This window comes from Abramis brama, assembly GCF_963993115.1.
Source record: "Abramis brama genome assembly, chromosome: 13".
NCBI classification, from domain to species: domain Eukaryota; kingdom Metazoa; phylum Chordata; class Actinopteri; order Cypriniformes; family Leuciscidae; genus Abramis; species Abramis brama.
In genome coordinates this window covers 5,256,175-5,275,551 of record NC_139975.1, presented here as the reverse complement: position 1 = coordinate 5,275,551, position 19,377 = coordinate 5,256,175, and the positions used below count along the sequence as shown (strand labels likewise).

At 39.4% G+C, this 19,377-nt stretch overlaps 6 protein-coding genes across 6 annotated transcripts in view; all 6 read left to right on the top strand.

Moving 5' to 3' along the window:
* LOC311095147 (protocadherin alpha-C2-like) overlaps positions 1–19,377 on the top strand; it is a gene marked incomplete at its 5' end in the record, with an annotated part of 196,375 nt that overhangs the window by 10,748 nt on the left and 166,250 nt on the right. The gene's annotated exons all lie outside the window — the stretch shown is intronic.
* Positions 549–9,395, top strand: LOC311094813 (uncharacterized protein; the record flags this gene model as incomplete). The annotated part of the gene is made up of 2 exons (XM_084132987.1): positions 549–2,959; positions 7,006–9,395. Exons 1-2 carry the CDS (start codon positions 601–603, stop codon positions 9,393–9,395), a joined length of 4,749 nt encoding a protein of 1,582 aa, XP_083989113.1. The 5' UTR covers positions 549–600.
* LOC311095152 (protocadherin alpha-8-like) lies at positions 3,854–7,003 on the top strand. The gene has a single exon (XM_084133556.1). It carries the CDS (start codon positions 3,900–3,902, stop codon positions 6,381–6,383), a length of 2,484 nt encoding a protein of 827 aa, XP_083989682.1. The 5' UTR covers positions 3,854–3,899; the 3' UTR covers positions 6,384–7,003.
* LOC311095168 (protocadherin alpha-13-like) lies at positions 10,331–12,816 on the top strand (the record flags this gene model as incomplete). The annotated part of the gene is made up of 1 exon (XM_084133573.1): positions 10,331–12,816. Exon 1 carries the CDS (start codon positions 10,435–10,437, stop codon positions 12,814–12,816), a length of 2,382 nt encoding a protein of 793 aa, XP_083989699.1. The 5' UTR covers positions 10,331–10,434.
* Positions 13,382–15,981, top strand: LOC311095167 (protocadherin alpha-8-like). Its single transcript, XM_084133572.1, has one exon. It carries the CDS (start codon positions 13,530–13,532, stop codon positions 15,909–15,911), a length of 2,382 nt encoding a protein of 793 aa, XP_083989698.1. The 5' UTR covers positions 13,382–13,529; the 3' UTR covers positions 15,912–15,981.
* LOC311095169 (protocadherin alpha-6-like) lies at positions 16,457–19,004 on the top strand (the record flags this gene model as incomplete). Its single annotated transcript, XM_084133574.1, has 1 exon — positions 16,457–19,004. The coding sequence occupies exon 1, from the start codon at positions 16,623–16,625 to the stop codon at positions 19,002–19,004; it is 2,382 nt and encodes a 793-aa protein (XP_083989700.1). The 5' UTR covers positions 16,457–16,622.

The window sequence follows — 19,377 nt, the reverse complement described above, 5'->3', positions numbered from 1 at the left end:
TTGAGCATCAAATTCTGTTACAATCTCGTTATATCATGCCATGTTATTTTAGTAAGATCAGACCTTTACATACATTTTTATTTTCTTGGCGAGAGGCTCTATGCAACTTTATGGTTCTGACATTATTGCACCTGCTCCATGATTTAACAGCGTAATGATGATATTTATGATTGGTTAATTATGATGGTTGGTGTTGCTGTTGTTTGTTTTTATAATACAACAGTTCTACAGACGAAATACACAAGTATAGTCGCATGCAAGATTGCTCTAGTTCTTGATAAAAGAGAACAACGCGTCTTTATTTGTTATTTCCGGCTTCTTATATATTTTTTGCTTATCTGTGTCATTCTTCACAAACCTCATGGTGTCATCGTTGTACAGGGAAAGCCTTTATTCGCCCTGCCCCCCATATTCTAGTTTGCATTATGCAGGTTGTTCAACGCAAAAGGAGGATGATATTTGTTTGAAGACAGACAAAGACAGAACTGCGTAATGCCTTTTCGTGCTTCACTTTTGTTTGTTCGATCAATATGAATTTATAGGCTATTTATAATATAACCAGGTAGTGGCATTTACTTCTGGATTTCACTATCGTTCGAAATGGATGCTGGAAGACAAAGGCGCAAAGGGGAGCACTGGTGGATGATTATCTGTTTTCTTCTGTGCTTTGGGCAGCAGCTTTCAGCTCAAATAAGATACTCTATTCCAGAGGAGGTCAAAGAGGGATATGTTGTAGGAAATATCGCCAAGGATTTGGGACTTGATGCGAGCACTTTGATGGACAGACGGTTCCGTATCGTGTCTGGATCAGATGAAGCGCTTTTCGTGGTAAATCAGAACAATGGTGTCTTAAATGTTCAAAGGAAAATTGACAGAGAAGAGCTGTGTGATAGTATTGGAGCATGCTTGATTAACCTTAAAATAGTGGTGGAAAATCCTCTCGAGATCCATTATATCGCCGTTGAGATAATTGATGTAAATGATCACGCCCCTACATTCACAGAAAAAGAAAAGCTATTAGAAATTTCAGAGCACACGTTTCAAGGAACGCGTTTTCAGCTGCAAGCTGCGAATGACCCTGATAGTGGAGTGAATTCTGTGCGCTTGTATAAATTAAGTCAAAACGAGCATTTTGATTTAGAAATAAGAGACAGGGCAGAAGATAAGCTGCCTTTTCTGGTTTTACAAAAGCCTCTTGACCGTGAGCACAAAGCTGAACACAATATAATTTTAACAGCAATAGATGGTGGCAATCCGCCAAGATCAGGATCACTAAACATAACAGTACTTGTTCTTGATGTGAATGACAACCGTCCTGTATTTAGTCAAGATGTTTATTCTTCAACGCTGCATGAAAACGTGCAAAATGGAACTTTAGTAATGAAAATTCTTGCAAGTGATTCTGATTACGGTCCAAATGGTGAAGTGTCTTATACCTTTGGAGGGGCTAACAACCAGAATATTTTTAGCTTGGATAGATTAACAGGTGAAATTCGTGTTATAGGAGAGGTAGATTTTGAAAAGAATAATGTTTATAAGTTGGATATACAGGCATCTGACAATGGGCAACCGCCTTTGACTACTGACTGTAGAGTAATTTTAAAAATACTTGACATAAATGATAATAAGCCGACCATAGAAGTGACGTCATTATCGAAGATCGTGCCTGAAGATTCCAAGTCTGGTACTGTAATCTCACTCATTAGTGTTACTGACAGAGACACTGGTGTGAACGGAAAAGTTGTGTGCTCTCTCTCAGAAAATGTTCCATTTGAAGTAAAACCATCAGTTCAGGACAACATGTACTCCTTAGTGACTAAAGGGGTCCTGGATCGTGAAACTGTATCACATTATGAAATTACAATAACAGCGACCGACTTGGGTCAGCCTCCACTGTCCTCCTTTAAAACTCTGAGCGTGCAGGTGTCAGATGTTAATGATAACCCACCTGAATTCAGCCTAAATCCCATCGAATTATATATGAGTGAAAACAATGCTGCAGGCGCGCCCATTCTCACGCTGAGTGCTTTTGACAAGGACCTAAATGAAAACTCTGTGATTTCATATCAGATTATTAAAGGGAATGGGACACAAAGTGACATGACATCGTTTTTAAATACGAATTCAGAGACAGGCGCAATTTATGCACTTAAAAGTTTTGATTTTGAAACTACCAAAAAGTTCCAGTTCCACGTGCTCGCTAAAGACTCTGGAAGTCCGTCTCTGAGCAGTAACGTGACAGTGAACGTGTTTATTCTGGATCAGAACGACAACGTTCCAGTGATCTTATATCCAGTCAGCGCTAACGGTTCTGCTGAGGGTGTGGAAGAGATTCCCCGGAATGTGAACGCAGGTCATTTGGTGACTAAAGTCAGAGCCTATGACGCAGATATAGGATACAACGGCTGGTTATTGTTTTCACTGCAGGAAGTTAGTGACCACAGTCCCTTTAGTTTGGACCGCTATACAGGACAGATAAGAACCCTTCGCTCATTCACAGAAACAGACGAGGCCCAGCATAAACTGCTCATACTGGTCAAAGACAATGGGAACGTTTCACTCTCAGCAACAGCGACTGTGATTGTCAAAGTTGTGGAGCCCAAAGAGGCTTTTGCAGCTTCTGATGTTAAAAACGCAGTAAAAGACGAGGAGGAAAACGACGTGACATTTTATCTGATCATCACTTTGGGCTCGGTTTCAGTGCTTTTTGTCATCAGCATCATCGTGTTGATTGTAATGCAGTGCTCTAAATCTACAGACTATTCGTCCAAGTATTTACAAGACACAAATTACGACGGGACTCTGTGTCACAGCATCCAGTACAGATCTGGAGACAAACGGTACATGTTAGTTGGACCCAGAATGAGTATCGGCTCTACAATAGCTCCAGGCAGTAATAGGAATACTCTAGTGATACCAGATCGCAGGAGGAGAGATTCTGGAGAGGTAAGAATAACCAGTTCATTATAATTACAATCACTGTGTTGGTTTGATATTTGTATACGTTATAATTGAAAATTGTATGCTTTTACACAGTTATGATGTCACAGCACAAAATCTCGTTAGTTAACGTACCTTGTTTGACAGCTTTGATTTTCTGATCGTGTTGTAAATAACCACAGCTTCCAGGGAGCTGTTCGCTGCTTTGGTGCTGAAAGTTGATGCAATTCCTTTAGAATAGGCTTCATCGTCAGATAAGTAATTTCTGTGACATAAAAATGCTTAAACGACTTTTGCATGTTGTGAGAACATTTTAAAAAGCATCACTATAAGTCGTCAAGCTACTGAACAGATGTAAACTTTAAATAACTGAAATGTACATTTAAACATAAAATAAGTATATTTATAACTGTGGGTGGTGCATTTCAACATTTTTTTCAAGTATTTTGGACCACTTGGTGTCAAGGAGGAGGAGGAGAGATTCTGGAGTTAAGTATTTTTGTAAAGTATTTTTGAAGATTTTAATTGGGGGTTTAAATAAATGTGAATAATTTATTACGGTTTGCAGATGCTTTAAGGTGTTTTTTTTTTTTTCAATTTGCAGAATATATATATATATATATATATATATATATATATATATATATATATATATATTCTGCAAATTGAAAATAACGAGCTGACTTGAAAGGTCTAATGCTCCACTCGGTGTCAGTGTTGCTCTAATTTTGGTTTTCCTGTTTTAAGTCCGGCCCATAATGATGACACGCACAGTCTTGTATAGTCCTTATCCATGGGGATGGTACGATCTGAAAAGGCGTTTAGGCATGCGATCTGTCCTCCGTGTTTATTAAGGTTTTCGTTTAAGTATTTTTCATTACAAATTATATGATATAGGCCTACTGTTGTTCGAAATCGCCAAGGATATATTTCTGGCTGTGTCTCTGTAATCGTTCGCCATGGAAGCCAGAGAACAAAGGCGCAGATGGGAGTATTGGTGGATTTCTTTGTTTTTCTCCTTGCTTCTGTGTTTTGGACAGCAGGTCTCAGCGCAGATAAGATATTCTATTCCAGAGGAATTGAAAGAAGGATCCGTTGTTGGACATATTGCTAAGGATCTTGGCCTTGATGTCAGCAATTTAGCTCACAGGAGATTGCGTATAGTGTCTGGATCAAAGGATGCTCTTTTTCAGGTAAATCCAAATAATGGCGTCTTATATGTCCATAAGAACATTGACAGAGAGGAGCTGTGTGATGGAAATGGCGCCTGCTTGATTAATTTAAAAATTGTAGTCGAAGATCCCTTGGAAATACATTACGTTGGAGTACAGATAACAGATGTTAATGATAACTCACCCACATTTACAGAAGAGGAGCAGCATTTTGAGATTGCGGAACACACACCTACAGGGACACGTTTTCAAATACAGGCAGCACGAGATGCTGATACGACAGTAAATAATGTCCGGTCGTATAAATTGAGTCAGAATGAGTATTTCGAAGTTGAGACAAAGGATAGAGATGAGGAAAAAATACCGCTTTTAGTTTTAAAGAAAGCACTTGACAGGGAAAATGCAGTGGAGCATAAATTAATTCTAACTGCAAGCGATGGTGGAAATCCACCACGGTCAGGAAATCTTAACATAATTGTTACTGTTCTTGATGCTAATGATAACCGTCCTGTGTTCAGTCAAGATTCGTATTCTGTAACAGTAAAAGAAAATGCTGCAATCGGAACAGTATTGATAAAACTTAACGCAACTGACTTGGATGAGGGTTCAAATGGTGTTGTAGAATACGCATTTGGAAGGAACTTGAAGCGCAAAGTATACGATCTATTTAAACTGGATCGTGCAACAGGAGAAATTCAGATTAAAGGTGAACTGGACTTTGAGGAAACGGAGGTGTACAAATTAGACGTACAGGCATCAGATAAAGGCCAGCCTCCATTGATCGTTGAATCTGTCGTTACTATTAAGATAATAGACATAAATGATAACGCTCCTGAAATAGATTTAACCTCGCTTTCCAGTGTTGTTTCTGAGGATTCTAAACCTGGTACTGTAATTTCATTGATTAGTATCAGTGACAAAGACTCTGGTATAAATGGGAAGATTGTACCAAGTATTTCTGATAGTGTTCCTTTTGAGCTGAAACCATCATTTCAAGAGAATATGTATTCCCTTGTAACGAAAGGAAAACTAGATCGAGAACTCGTGTCCCATTATGACATAACAATAACAGTCACTGATTTAGGACAGCCACCTTTATCCTCCTTTAAATCTCTGAGCGTGCAGGTATCAGATGTTAATGATAACTGTCCTGAATTTTCTCAAAATCCGCTTGAATTATATTTAGTAGAAAATAACGCAGCTGGTGCCTCCATACTGTCTGTGAGCGCATCCGATAAAGATTTAAACGAAAACGCAATGATTACTTACTATATTATTAGAGGGGATGCTGCACAAAATGATATGGCCTCATTCTTGAACATTAACTCTGAAACGGGGGTTATTTACGCCTTAAACCGTTTTGACTTTGAAGTAATTAGAAAGTTTCATTTCCAAGTTGTTGCAAAGGATTCAGGAACTCCTCCACTTAGTAGTAACATGACAGTGAACGTGTTTATTCTGGATCAGAACGACAACGTTCCAGTGATCTTATATCCAGTCAGCGCTAACGGTTCTGCTGAGGGTGTGGAAGAGATTCCCCGGAATGTGAACGCAGGTCATTTGGTGACTAAAGTCAGAGCCTATGACGCAGATATAGGATACAACGGCTGGTTATTGTTTTCACTGCAGGAAGTTAGTGACCACAGTCCCTTTAGTTTGGACCGCTATACAGGACAGATAAGAACCCTTCGCTCATTCACAGAAACAGACGAGGCCCAGCATAAACTGCTCATACTGGTCAAAGACAATGGGAACGTTTCACTCTCAGCAACAGCGACTGTGATTGTCAAAGTTGTGGAGCCCAAAGAGGCTTTTGCAGCTTCTGATGTTAAACACGCAGTAAAAGACGAGGAGGAAAACGACGTGACATTTTATCTGATCATCACTTTGGGCTCGGTTTCAGTGCTTTTTGTCATCAGCATCATCGTGTTGATTGTAATGCAGTGCTCTAAATCTACAGACTATTCCTCCAAGTATTTACAGGACACAAATTACGACGGGACTCTGTGTCACAGCATCCAGTACAGATCTGGAGACAAACGGTACATGCTAGTTGGACCCAGAATGAGTATCGGCTCTACAATAGCTCCAGGCAGTAATAGGAATACTCTAGTGATACCAGATCGCAGGAGGAGAGATTCTGGAGAGGTAAGGCTGGCGATTAATTGTCAATTTCTGGTGATTTATTTATTTGATTACTTTTTTGAAAAACAAAAAAACAAAAATAACATAAATTTTCACCTACAAGCTACACAATATGTTATCATATAACTGATGAGGTACTGACAAGTTAAGAAGTTGTTTTGCAAAAAAAAAGAAAAGAAAAAAAAAAGTGTGTGCATAATGTCTAAACATTTGCTGTTATTCGAAGTAGTGACAAAGTAGAGGGAGCTGTCCGCTGCGCTGGTGCTGAAACTAGTTGCGGTTCCCTTGGAGTGGCCTGGTTTTAATACATTAAAAGTGGCTTTATTGTGCTCACACACACTTGTCTACATAAGTTGCTTTTGGGTGTTATTTATGCGATTTATAAAATGATGCAGCATAGGTTTAATGTGCCACTGAATGTAATTATTTTAAGTTGTTTTGTGCACAACTGATTTCTTTAACTAACTGTTTTTGAGGACTTGTCTTTCTGTAGACCGCTCGATGTCACTGTTGCTCTAGTATTTGAGGAGTATATTAAGACCTGCCTTTGATGATGACGTGAAACGGACTGTATTGTTCGTCACATTCGTCAGGAAACATTCGCGAGCTGATGAACAGAATAACGGTAATAGGCTGTGCTAACCGTATTCACAATGGATTTATTTTGTTTTGCACGATCTATCTAATTTTATATTGTGACATCTAATCACCCAGCATATATTGATTATTGGAATAACGGCGCAGTAAACACTCGCCATGGAAGCCGGAGGACAAAGGCGCGGATGGGAGTACTGGTGGATTTCTCTGTGTTTCTCTTTGTTTGTGAGCCTCGGGCAGCAAGGTTCAGCGCAGATAAGATACTCTGTTCCAGAAGAGGTGAAAGAGGGATCTGTCGTCGGAAATTGTGCTAAGGATTTGGGTCTTGATGTCAGTACATTAGTGGAAAGACGGTTCCGTATTGTGTCTGGATCGAATGACGCTCTTTTCCAGGTAAATCAGAACAATGGCGTCTTGTATGTGGAAAAGCACATTGACAGAGAGGAGGTGTGTGATGGAAATAGCGCCTGCTTGATTAATTTGAAAATAGTTGTCGAAAAGCCTCTCGAGGTCCATTATGTGGAAGTTGAAATAACAGATGTGAATGATCACTCTCCATCTTTCCACGATAAAGACTTCTTTCTAGAGGTTTGGGAAAACACTATAACTGGAACACGATTTGAACTTCAAACTGCTCGAGATCTGGATGTGGGAGTTAATTCAGTTCGATTTTACCAGCTGAGTAAAAATGGGCATTTTGATTTGGAAATCAAAGATAGTGTATACGGAGATAAAATTCCTTTCTTAGTATTACAGAAACCATTAGACAGAGAAACCACTCAAATACACAGGTTACTACTGACTGCAGTAGACGGCGGAAGTCCACCAAAATCAGGCATTCTTAATATCACTGTCTTTGTTTTGGATGTAAATGATAACCGCCCCATTTGCAGTAGTGATACATTAACAATAACATTGCGGGAAAATGCAATTATTGATACTGTAGTGACAATTATAAATGCAAGTGATGCAGACAATGGTCCGAATGGTGAAGTAGAATATGCATACGGTAGAAATATGAAGCCAAAAATACGTGAGATATTTCAATTAGACCAGGCCACTGGTGAAATACGTGTTAAAGGCTTGATTGACTTTGAAGAAAATGAAATCTACAGTTTGATAATAAGGGCATCCGACAAGGGTATTCCTCCTTTGAACAGTGATTGTCAGCTCATCATTAAAGTTGAAGATGTAAATGACAATAAACCAGAAATACAAGTAACATCTCTTTCAAACGTAATTTCGGAGGACGCAAAAATTGGAACAGTTATTTCTCTTATAAGTGTAAGTGATAAAGATTCTGGGATTAATGGAAAAGTTGTGTGTCGCCTGTCTGACAATGTGCCATTTGAGTTAAAACCGTCTGTTCAGGATAATATGTATTCCCTTGTAACGAAAGAACGCTTAGATCGAGAGTTAGTGTCCGAATATGATATAAAAATAACAGCAACAGATTTAGGCAACCCTTCTCTGTCGGCTTATAAAACTATGTTTGTACAGGTGTCAGATGTAAATGATAACATCCCAGAATTTTCTTCGAATCCTCTTGAGCTTTATTTAACTGAAAACAATCCTCCAGGCGCTTCTATATTTTCTGTCAGTGCCTCAGACAAAGATATTAATGAAAATGCCGCCATAACTTATCATATCATAAGAGGTGGAGGGACACAGAACGACATGGCATCTGTCATGAATATTAATTCTGACACTGGTGTTATTCACGCACTAAAGAGCTTTGACTTTGAAATGATAAAAACTTTCCAGTTCCATGTGCTCGCTGCAGACTCTGGAAGTCCGTCTCTGAGCAGTAACGTGACAGTGAACGTGTTTATTCTGGATCAGAACGACAACGTTCCAGTGATCTTATATCCAGTCAGCGCTAACGGTTCTGCTGAGGGTGTGGAAGAGATTCCCCGGAATGTGAACGCAGGTCATTTGGTGACTAAAGTCAGAGCCTATGACGCAGATATAGGATACAACGGCTGGTTATTGTTTTCACTGCAGGAAGTTAGTGACCACAGTCCCTTTAGTTTGGACCGCTATACAGGACAGATAAGAACCCTTCGCTCATTCACAGAAACAGACGAGGCCCAGCATAAACTGCTCATACTGGTCAAAGACAATGGGAACGTTTCACTCTCAGCAACAGCGACTGTGATTGTCAAAGTTGTGGAGCCCAAAGAGGCTTTTGCAGCTTCTGATGTTAAACACGCAGTAAAAGACGAGGAGGAAAACGACGTGACATTTTATCTGATCATCACTTTGGGCTCGGTTTCAGTGCTTTTTGTCATCAGCATCATCGTGTTGATTGTAATGCAGTGCTCTAAATCTACAGACTATTCGTCCAAGTATTTACAGGACACAAATTACGACGGGACTCTGTGTCACAGCATCCAGTACAGATCTGGAGACAAACGGTACATGTTAGTTGGACCCAGAATGAGTATCGGCTCTACAATAGCTCCAGGCAGTAATAGGAATACTCTAGTGATACCAGATCGCAGGAGGAGAGATTCTGGAGAGGTAAGAATAACCAATTAATTCTAATTACAGTCACCCTGTTTGTTTGATACTTTTGTACGTTATAATTGCAAAATGGTATGCTTTTACATGGTATGGTTTCAAAGCGCAAAATCACGTTAGTTATCCTCCTTTGATTGACAGCTTTAATTTTCTGAGTGTATTGCTAGTGACATTAACTTGCAGGAGCTGTTCGCTGCTTTGGTGCTGAAATTAGATGCATTTTCTCCAGAATAACTTTAATTGTCAAAGTCGTAATTTCAGTAAACGCCTTTTTTCAATGTCACGAAATCATTAAAAAAAACCCTGCAACTGCCAGTCATCATAAATGACATCAATAAACATCAATTCATAATTTCTCGCTTGCTTTTTTCACGTGTTTTTCATACTGTTGGCATTGTTAGATCTAAATACAAACTTTTTCCTCGCTATATAATGTTTTATTTACATTTAAAGTATAAATGTATTTGCAGGGTAGGTCTTTAATGTATTTTGTCCATAATGCGTTTAATCTCCTATATTTTAGGTTATGCACTGTAATAAATTCTTTTTCGAAGTCGTAAGTAAAACAAAGATTATTAGAGTGCTATTTTAGTTTTTCTACTTGTAAATTTTTTGCTTCATTGTGTTTCTTTGTAATTATTTGTTAAATTCAGTAGCACTTTCTGAGGGAAATTTGTTTCAAAGTAAATATTAACATTCAATTTAATAATGGGATTTTAACATTTGTAATGGTCTCGACAGGTAATGCAACACTTTCAGCTTTATTCATAACCTTTAAGAGATGAGTTTGAAACGAACATAACCGCTCGGTGTCAGTATTACTCTATGATATGCTGGGGAGATTATGCCCTGCCCTTGATGGTGACATGCGCAGTGTTGTAATAGGAGCCAGTGTGAGGCGAATAAAAGTATTGTGGTTATGGTGGATTGACGATACGACGCAGGACGTCATTTGAACTATTTATCTGATTTGTGACACTACACCGTTTATCCTGTTGTGAGTAATCACGGACGATACATGTCTGGTCCTGGAATACTTTTGCTGTAATCGCTCGCGATGGCTAAGGGTGGACAAAGGCGCAGATGTGGGTACTGGTGGATTGCTTTGTGTTTGATGCTGCATTGTAAGCAGCCTGTTTCAGCACAAATCAGATATTCTATTCCAGAGGAGGCGAAAGAGGGATCACACGTGGGGAATATTGCTAAGGATCTCGGTCTTGATGTCAGTTCGTTAGAGCACAGACGATTCCGTATTGTTTCTGGATCTAAGGACATCTTTTTCCAGGTAAATCAGAACAATGGCATCTTGTACGTTCATAAGAAAATCGACCGAGAGGAGATATGTGATGGCAATGGCGCATGTTTGCTAAGCTTAAAGATTGCAGTTGAAAATCCACTCGAAGTTCATTATGTTGAGGTTGAAATAACAGATGTAAATGATCACTTCCCTTCTTTCCCAGAAAAAGACTTGCACGTAGAAATTGCAGAAAACACAGTAAAAGGCACTCGCTTCGATCTTCCAACCGCGAGAGATTTGGATGTTGGCGTTAATTCCATTCGTTCCTATCGGCTCGGACAAAACGATCATTTTGACATAGAGATAAGAGACAGTGAATATGGGGATAAAAATCCTTTTCTGCTTTTACAGAAACCCTTAGATAGGGAGAATCAAGAGAAGCACGTCTTAACTTTGACTGCAATTGATGGTGGAAATCCACCAAAATCAGGCACTTTAAATATAACTGTCACGGTCCTTGATGTGAACGACAACCGCCCAATATGCAACCGAGACACGTACACTATTACGTTAAATGAGAACGTCTCTCCCGGTTTTATGGTAACATTTGTTAATGCAACTGACCCAGATGAGGGCGTTAATGGAGAAGTTGAATATACTTATGGTAGAAATGTGCAGCGAAAAGTACACGATGTTTTTGATTTGGACAAGGTGACAGGTGAAATACGTGTCAAAGGCAAAATAGATTTTGAAGAGAACGAAATTTATAGTGTAAATATAAAAGCATCTGATAAGGGACGCCCTCCACTACATACTGACTGCAGAGTTATCATTAAGATTATAGATGTCAATGATAATGAACCTGAGATTGAAGTCACGTCGCTTTCCAATATTGTTTCTGAAGATGCAAAACCCGGGACAGTCATTTCTCTTATAAGCATAACGGACAAAGATTCTGGAATTAACGGTAAAGTTGTTTGTAGCTTGTCAAAGAATGTGCCATTTGAGTTGAAACCATATGTTCAGCAGAACATGTATTCTCTAGTAACAAAAGAGAGTTTGGACCGGGAGGTTGCGTCCCATTATGACATTACAGTAACAGCTACTGATTTAGGCAACCCAGCTCTTTCAGCGTCAAAATCTCTAAGCGTAGAGGTGTCTGATGTTAACGATAATACACCGCAATTTCCCCACAGCCCTCTTGAGATTTACCTGTTTGAAAATAATGCACCTGGAGAGTCAATATTCTCTGTCAGCGCCACTGACAAAGACAAAAATGAAAATGCCCATATCACTTATAATATTATAAGAGGCGATCAGACACAAAGCGATATGACTTCATTCCTCAATATCAATTCTGAAACGGGCGTAATTAGCGCTCTCAAATGTTTTGACTTTGAAACGGTAAAAAAGTTCCAGTTCCATGTGCTCGCTACAGACTCTGGAAGTCCGTCTCTGAGCAGTAACGTGACAGTGAACGTGTTTATTCTGGATCAGAACGACAACGTTCCAGTGATCTTATATCCAGTCAGCGCTAACGGTTCTGCTGAGGGTGTGGAAGAGATTCCCCGGAATGTGAACGCAGGTCATTTGGTGACTAAAGTCAGAGCCTATGACGCAGATATAGGATACAACGGCTGGTTATTGTTTTCACTGCAGGAAGTTAGTGACCACAGTCCCTTTAGTTTGGACCGCTATACAGGACAGATAAGAACCCTTCGCTCATTCACAGAAACAGACGAGGCCCAGCATAAACTGCTCATACTGGTCAAAGACAATGGGAACGTTTCACTTTCAGCAACAGCGACTGTGATTGTCAAAGTTGTGGAGCCCAAAGAGGCTTTTGCAGCTTCTGATGTTAAACACGCAGTAAAAGACGAGGAGGAAAACGACGTGACATTTTATCTGATCATCACTTTGGGCTCGGTTTCAGTGCTTTTTGTCATCAGCATCATCGTGTTGATTGTAATGCAGTGCTCTAAAGCTACAGACTATTCGTCCAAGTATTTACAGGACACAAATTACGACGGGACTCTGTGTCACAGCATCCAGTACAGATCTGGAGACAAACGGTACATGTTAGTTGGACCCAGAATGAGTATCGGCTCTACAATAGCTCCAGGCAGCAATAGGAATACTCTAGTGATACCAGATCGCAGGAGGAGAGATTCTGGAGAGGTAAGAATAACCCGTTCATTATAATTACGGTCACCATATTGCTTTGATTTTTTTTTTTAGTCGTTATTATTGTAATTTCTGCAAAATGTTATGATTTTACAGAGTTGTGATTTTCAAAAAATTATTCAGTATTTTGTTTGTTTGACATCTTTGTCTGATCATATAACAGCTCGCAGGGAGCTGTCCATTGCTCTGGTTCTGAAATGAGATGCGGTTCATTGAGAAAGGCGTAATTTCTGTGACATTAAAAATGTTTAAACTGCCTGTTTTTGATGACATTAAAACATTTCATTGTCAAAAGCATCATTGTTAGTCGTCAAAAATTACTGAAAGGTTATAAACTTAAATCTACTTCATGTTGATTTAAATCTTTACTTATTGTAGATTTACATCGTTTCAGTATTATGTATAACTGACAGTGATGATTTCAAGTATTTTCATTTTTTAAAATATTTTTAAACCACTTGGTGTCGGTGTTGCACTAGCATTTGTCCAGGATCTTGAGTCCTGCCCCTGATGATGACGTGAATAGGGCTGTATTGTTTCTTTCACACACACACAAACACGCACTGAAGGGTCGGGATGAATCGACAATACGCTACTGACGGCACTTAAAGACTGGTTTCATATTTTGTAATGTGCTCATGATGTACTTTCCATAAACATTCTACTACGGCCTCTAATAATCGAGGATATATACAGTTGCCTTTAGAGAAAGCGCTTATAAACCGCTCGCGATGGAAGCCGGAGGACAAAGGCGCAGATGGGAGTACTGCTGGATTGCTCTGTGTATTTCTTTTCTTCTTGATTCCGGACAGCAGGTTTCAGCTCAGATAAGATATTCTATTCCAGAAGAAGTGAAAGAAGGAACCGCTGTGGGAAATATTGCTAAGGATTTGGGTCTTGAAGTAAGTAGCTTGATGGACAGGCAGTTTCGAATCGTTTCTGGATCAAAAGAGGAGCTTTTTCAGATAAATCAGGAAAATGGCATTTTGTACGTTAATAAGAAAATCGACAGAGAGTCTTTGTGTGCTGGCAGCGGTGTTTGTATGGTGAATTTAAAAACCGTTATTGAAAATCCTCTCGAGATACATTATGTGGAGGTAGAAATATCAGACATAAATGACCACTCTCCTAGATTTCCTGATAAAGAGCAGCGCCTCAGAATTTCTGAAAATACACTGCCTGGTGCTGATTATCAGTTACAAGCTGCTAGAGATCCCGATTCTGGGACTAATTCGGTCCGGTCGTATAAATTAAGTACTAATGATCATTTTGAAATTCGAGTTAGAGAAAGTGATGAGGATAAAATGCCATTTTTAGTACTAAAGAAGGCTGTTGATAGAGAGATTACAACGACATACAAGCTGCTTCTAACAGCAGTTGATGGAGGGAATCCTCCGAAATCTGGGTCTGTTAACATTACAATTATTATTCTAGATACAAATGATAATCGCCCTGTATTTAGTCGAGAGACATATTCTGTGACATTAGAAGAGAACTCTGCTATAGGCACTGTGGTTCTTCGAGTAAATGCTACTGATATGGATGAGGGCACAAACAGTGAAATCGAATACAGTTTTGCAACGTTAAACAGCAAAGTGCATGATGTGTTTGAGCTCGATCAGGTCACAGGTGAAATACGTGTAAAGGGGAAGGTGGATTTTGAAGACACAGAAGTTTATAAACTGGATATTCAGGCCTCAGATAAGGGGCATCCATCAATGTCTGCAAACTGTAGAGTTGTCGTTAAGATTATTGATGTGAATGACAACCGGCCAGAGATTGAGATTACGTCACTTTCTAAGAACATCCCTGAAGATTCGAAGCCTGGAACGGTCATTTCTCTCATCAGTGTGACTGATAAAGACGCCGGGATCAACGGTAAAGTGATTTGTCAGTTAAACAAAAATATTCCTTTTGAACTAAAGCCTTCCTTCAAAGATAATATGTACTCTTTAGTAACAAAAGATCGGTTAGATAGAGAAACCGATTCACAGTATGAAATTACAATTACAGCCTCTGATTTAGGACAGCCGTCTTTGACTGCATCGACCACACTAAGCGTTCAGATTTCTGATGTGAATGATAATGCTCCAGAATTTTTAATAAATCCTCTAGATCTTTACTTGGTGGAAAATAATGCTGCCGGTTCGTCTATAATTTCAGTAAGCGCCTCTGATAGAGACAGTGCTGAAAATGCCATGATATCTTATCACATAATTAGAGGTGATGGAACACAGAACGATTTGTCGTCATTCTTGAATATAAATTCTGAGACAGGTGTTGTTTATTCGCTAAAGAGCTTTGACTTTGAAACGTTAAAAACATTTCAGTTCCATGTGCTCGCTAAAGACTCTGGAAGTCCGTCTCTGAGCAGTAACGTGACAGTGAACGTGTTTATTCTGGATCAGAATGACAATGTTCCAGTGATCTTATATCCAGTCAGCGCTAACGGTTCTGCTGAGGGTGTGGAAGAGATTCCCCGGAATGTGAACGCAGGTCATTTGGTGACTAAAGTCAGAGCCTATGACGCAGATATAGGATACAACGGCTGGTTATTGTTTTCACTGCAGGAAGTTAGTGACCACAGTCCCTTTAGTTTGGACCGCTATACAGGACAGATAAGAACCCTTCGCTCATTCACAGAAACAGACGAGGCCCAGCATAAACTGCTCATACTGGTCAAAGACAATGGGAACGTTTCACTCTCAGCAACAGCGACTGTGATTGTCAAAGTTGTGGAGCCCAAAGAGGCTTTTGCAGCTTCTGATGTTAAAAACGCAGTAAAGGACGAGGAGGAAAACGACGTGACATTTTATCTGATCATCATTTTGGGCTCGGTTTCAGTGCTTTTTGTCATCAGCATCATCGTGTTGATTGTAATGCAGTGCTCTAAATCTACAGACTATTCGTCCAAGTATTTACAGGACACAAATTACGACGGGACTCTGTGTCACAGCATCCAGTACAGATCTGGAGACAAACGGTACATGTTAGTTGGACCCAGAATGAGTATCGGCTCTACAATAGCGCCAGGCAGTAATAGGAATACTCTAGTGATACCAGATCGCAGGAGGAGAGATTCTGGAGAGGTAAGAATAACCTGTTCATTCTAATTACGGTCACCATATTGCTTTGATTTTTTTTTTTTGTCGTTATAATTGTAATTTCTGCAAAGTGTTATGATTTTACAGAGTTGTGATTTTCAAAAAAATATTCAGTATTTTGTTTGTTTGACATCTTTGTCTGATCGTATAACAGCTCGCAGGGAGCTGTCCATTGCTCTGGTTCTGAAATGAGATGCGGTTCATTGAGAAAGGCGTAATTTCTGTGACATTAAAAATGTTTAAACTGCCTGTTTTTGATGACATTAAAACATTTCATTTTCAAAAGCATCATTGTTAGTCGTCAAAAATTACTGAAAGGTTATAAATTTAAATCTACTTCATGTTGATTTAAATCTTTACTTATTGTAGATTTACATCGTTTCAGTATTATGTATAACTGACAGTGATGATTTCAAGTATTTTAATTTTTTAAAGCATTTAAACCACTTGGTGTCGGTGTTGCACTAGCATTTGTCCAGGATCTTGAGTCCTGCCCCTGATGATGACGTGAATAGGGCTGTATTGTTTCTTTCACACACACACAAACACGCACTGAAGGGTCGGGATGAATCGACAATACGCTACTGACGGCACTTAAAGACTGGTTTCATATTTTGTAATTTGCTCATGATGTACTTTCCATAAACATTCTACTACGGCCTCTAATAATCGAGGATATATACAGTTGCCTTTAGAGAAAGCGCTTATAAACCGCTCGCGATGGAAGCCGGAGGACAAAGGCGCAGATGGGAGTACTGCTGGATTGCTCTGTGTATTTCTTTTCTTCTTGATTCCGGACAGCAGGTTTCAGCTCAGATAAGATATTCTATTCCAGAAGAAGTGAACGAAGGAACCGCTGTGGGAAATATTGCTAAGGATTTGGGTCTTGAAGTAAGTAGCTTGGTGGACAGGCAGTTTCGAATCGTTTCTGGATCAAAAGAGGAGCTTTTTCAGATAAATCAGGAAAATGGCATTTTGTACGTTAATAAGAAAATCGACAGAGAGTCTTTGTGTGCTGGCAGCGGTGTTTGTATGGTGAATTTAAAAACCGTTATTGAAAATCCTCTCGAGATGCATTATGTAGAAGTAGAAATATTAGACGTAAACGACCACTCTCCTAGATTTCCTGATAAAGAGCAGCGTCTAAGAATTTATGAAAATACACTGCCTGGTGCTGATTATCAGTTACAAGCTGCCAGAGATCCCGATTCTGGGACTAATTCGGTCCGATCCTATAAATTAAGTCCTAATGATCATTTTGAAATTCGAGTTAGAGAAAGTGATGAGGATAAAATGCCATTTTTAGTACTAAAGAAGGCTGTTGATAGAGAGATTACAACGACATACAAGCTGCTTCTAACAGCAGTTGATGGAGGGAATCCTCCGAAATCTGGGACTCTCAATATTAATATTACTGTTCTAGACATAAATGATAATCGCCCTGTATTTAGTCGTGAGACATATTCTCTGATATTAGAAGAGAACTCTGCAATTGGCACTGTAGTTCTGCAAGTAAATGCAACTGATGTGGATGAGGGCCCAAATAGTAATATCGAATACAGTTTTGCAACGTTAAACAGGAAAGTGCATGATGTGTTTGAGCTCGATCAGGTCACAGGTGAAATACGTGTAAAGGGGGAAGTGGATTTTGAAGATACTGAAGTTTACAAACTCGATATTCAGGCATCAGATAAGGGGCATCCTCCCATGTCTGCAAAGTCTAGAATTGTTATTAAAATTATTGATGTGAATGACAACCGACCAGAGATTGAGATTACATCACATTCTAAGAACATCCCTGAAGATTCTAAGCCTGGAACGGTCATTTCTCTCATCAGTGTGACTGATAAAGACGCCGGGATCAACGGTAAAGTGATTTGTCAGTTAAACAAAAATATTCCATTTGAGCTAAAGCCTTCCTTCAAAGATAATATGTACTCTTTAGTAACAAAAGATCGGTTAGATAGAGAAACCGATTCACAGTATGAAATTACAATTACAGCCTCTGATTTAGGACAGCCGTCTTTGACTGCATCGACCACACTAAGCGTTCAGATTTCTGATGTGAATGATAATGCTCCAGTATTTTTAATAAATCCTCTAGATCTTTACTTGGTGGAAAATAATGCTGCCGGTTCGTCTATAATTTCAGTAAGCGCCTCTGATAGAGACAGTGCTGAAAATGCCATGATATCTTATCACATAATTAGAGGTGATGGAACACCGAACGATTTGTCGTCATTCTTGAATATAAATTCCGAAACAGGTGTTGTTTATTCGTTAAAGAGCTTTGACTTTGAAACGTTAAAAACATCTCAGTTTCACGTGCTCGCTAAAGACTCTGGAAGTCCGTCTCTGAGCAGTAACGTGACAGTGAACGTGTTTATTCTGGATCAGAACGACAACGTTCCAGTGATCTTATATCCAGTCAGCGCTAACGGTTCTGCTGAGGGTGTGGAAGAGATTCCCCGGAATGTGAACGCAGGTCATTTGGTGACTAAAGTCAGAGCCTATGACGCAGATATAGGATACAACGGCTGGTTATTGTTTTCACTGCAGGAAGTTAGTGACCACAGTCCCTTTAGTTTGGACCGCTATACAGGACAGATAAGAACCCTTCGCTCATTCACAGAAACAGACGAGGCCCAGCATAAACTGCTCATACTGGTCAAAGACAATGGGAACGTTTCACTCTCAGCAACAGCGACTGTGATTGTCAAAGTTGTGGAGCCCAAAGAGGCTTTTGCAGCTTCTGATGTTAAACACACAGTAAAAGACGAGGAGGAAAACGACGTGACATTTTATCTGATCATCACTTTGGGCTCGGTTTCAGTGCTTTTTGTTATTAGCATCATCGTGTTGATTGTAATGCAGTGCTCTAAATCTACAGACTATTCGTCCAAGTATTTACAGGACACAAATTACGACGGGACTCTGTGTCACAGCATCCAGTACAGATCTGGAGACAAACGGTACATGTTAGTTGGACCCAGAATGAGCATCGGCTCTACAATAGCGCCAGGCAGTAATAGGAATACTCTAGTGATACCAGATCGCAGGAGGAGAGATTCTGGAGAGGTAAGAATAACCTGTTCATTCTAATTACGGTCACCATATTGCTTTGATTATTTTTTTTTTAGTCGTTATAATTGTAATTTCTGCAAAGTGTTCTGCAACAGAGATTTCTGCAAATTCTCTGTTATGATTTTACAGAGTTGTGATTTTCAAAAAATTATTCAGTATTTTGTTTGTTTGACATCTTTGTCTGATCGTATAACAGCTCGCAGGGAACTGTCCATTGATCTGGTGCTGAAATGAGATGCGGTTCATTGAGAAAGGCGTAATTTCTGTGACATTAAAAATGTTTAAACTGCCTGTTTTTGATGACATTAAAACATTTCATTTTCAAAAGCATCATTGTTAGTCGTCAAAAATTACTGAAAGGTTATAAACTTAAATCTACTTCATGTTGATT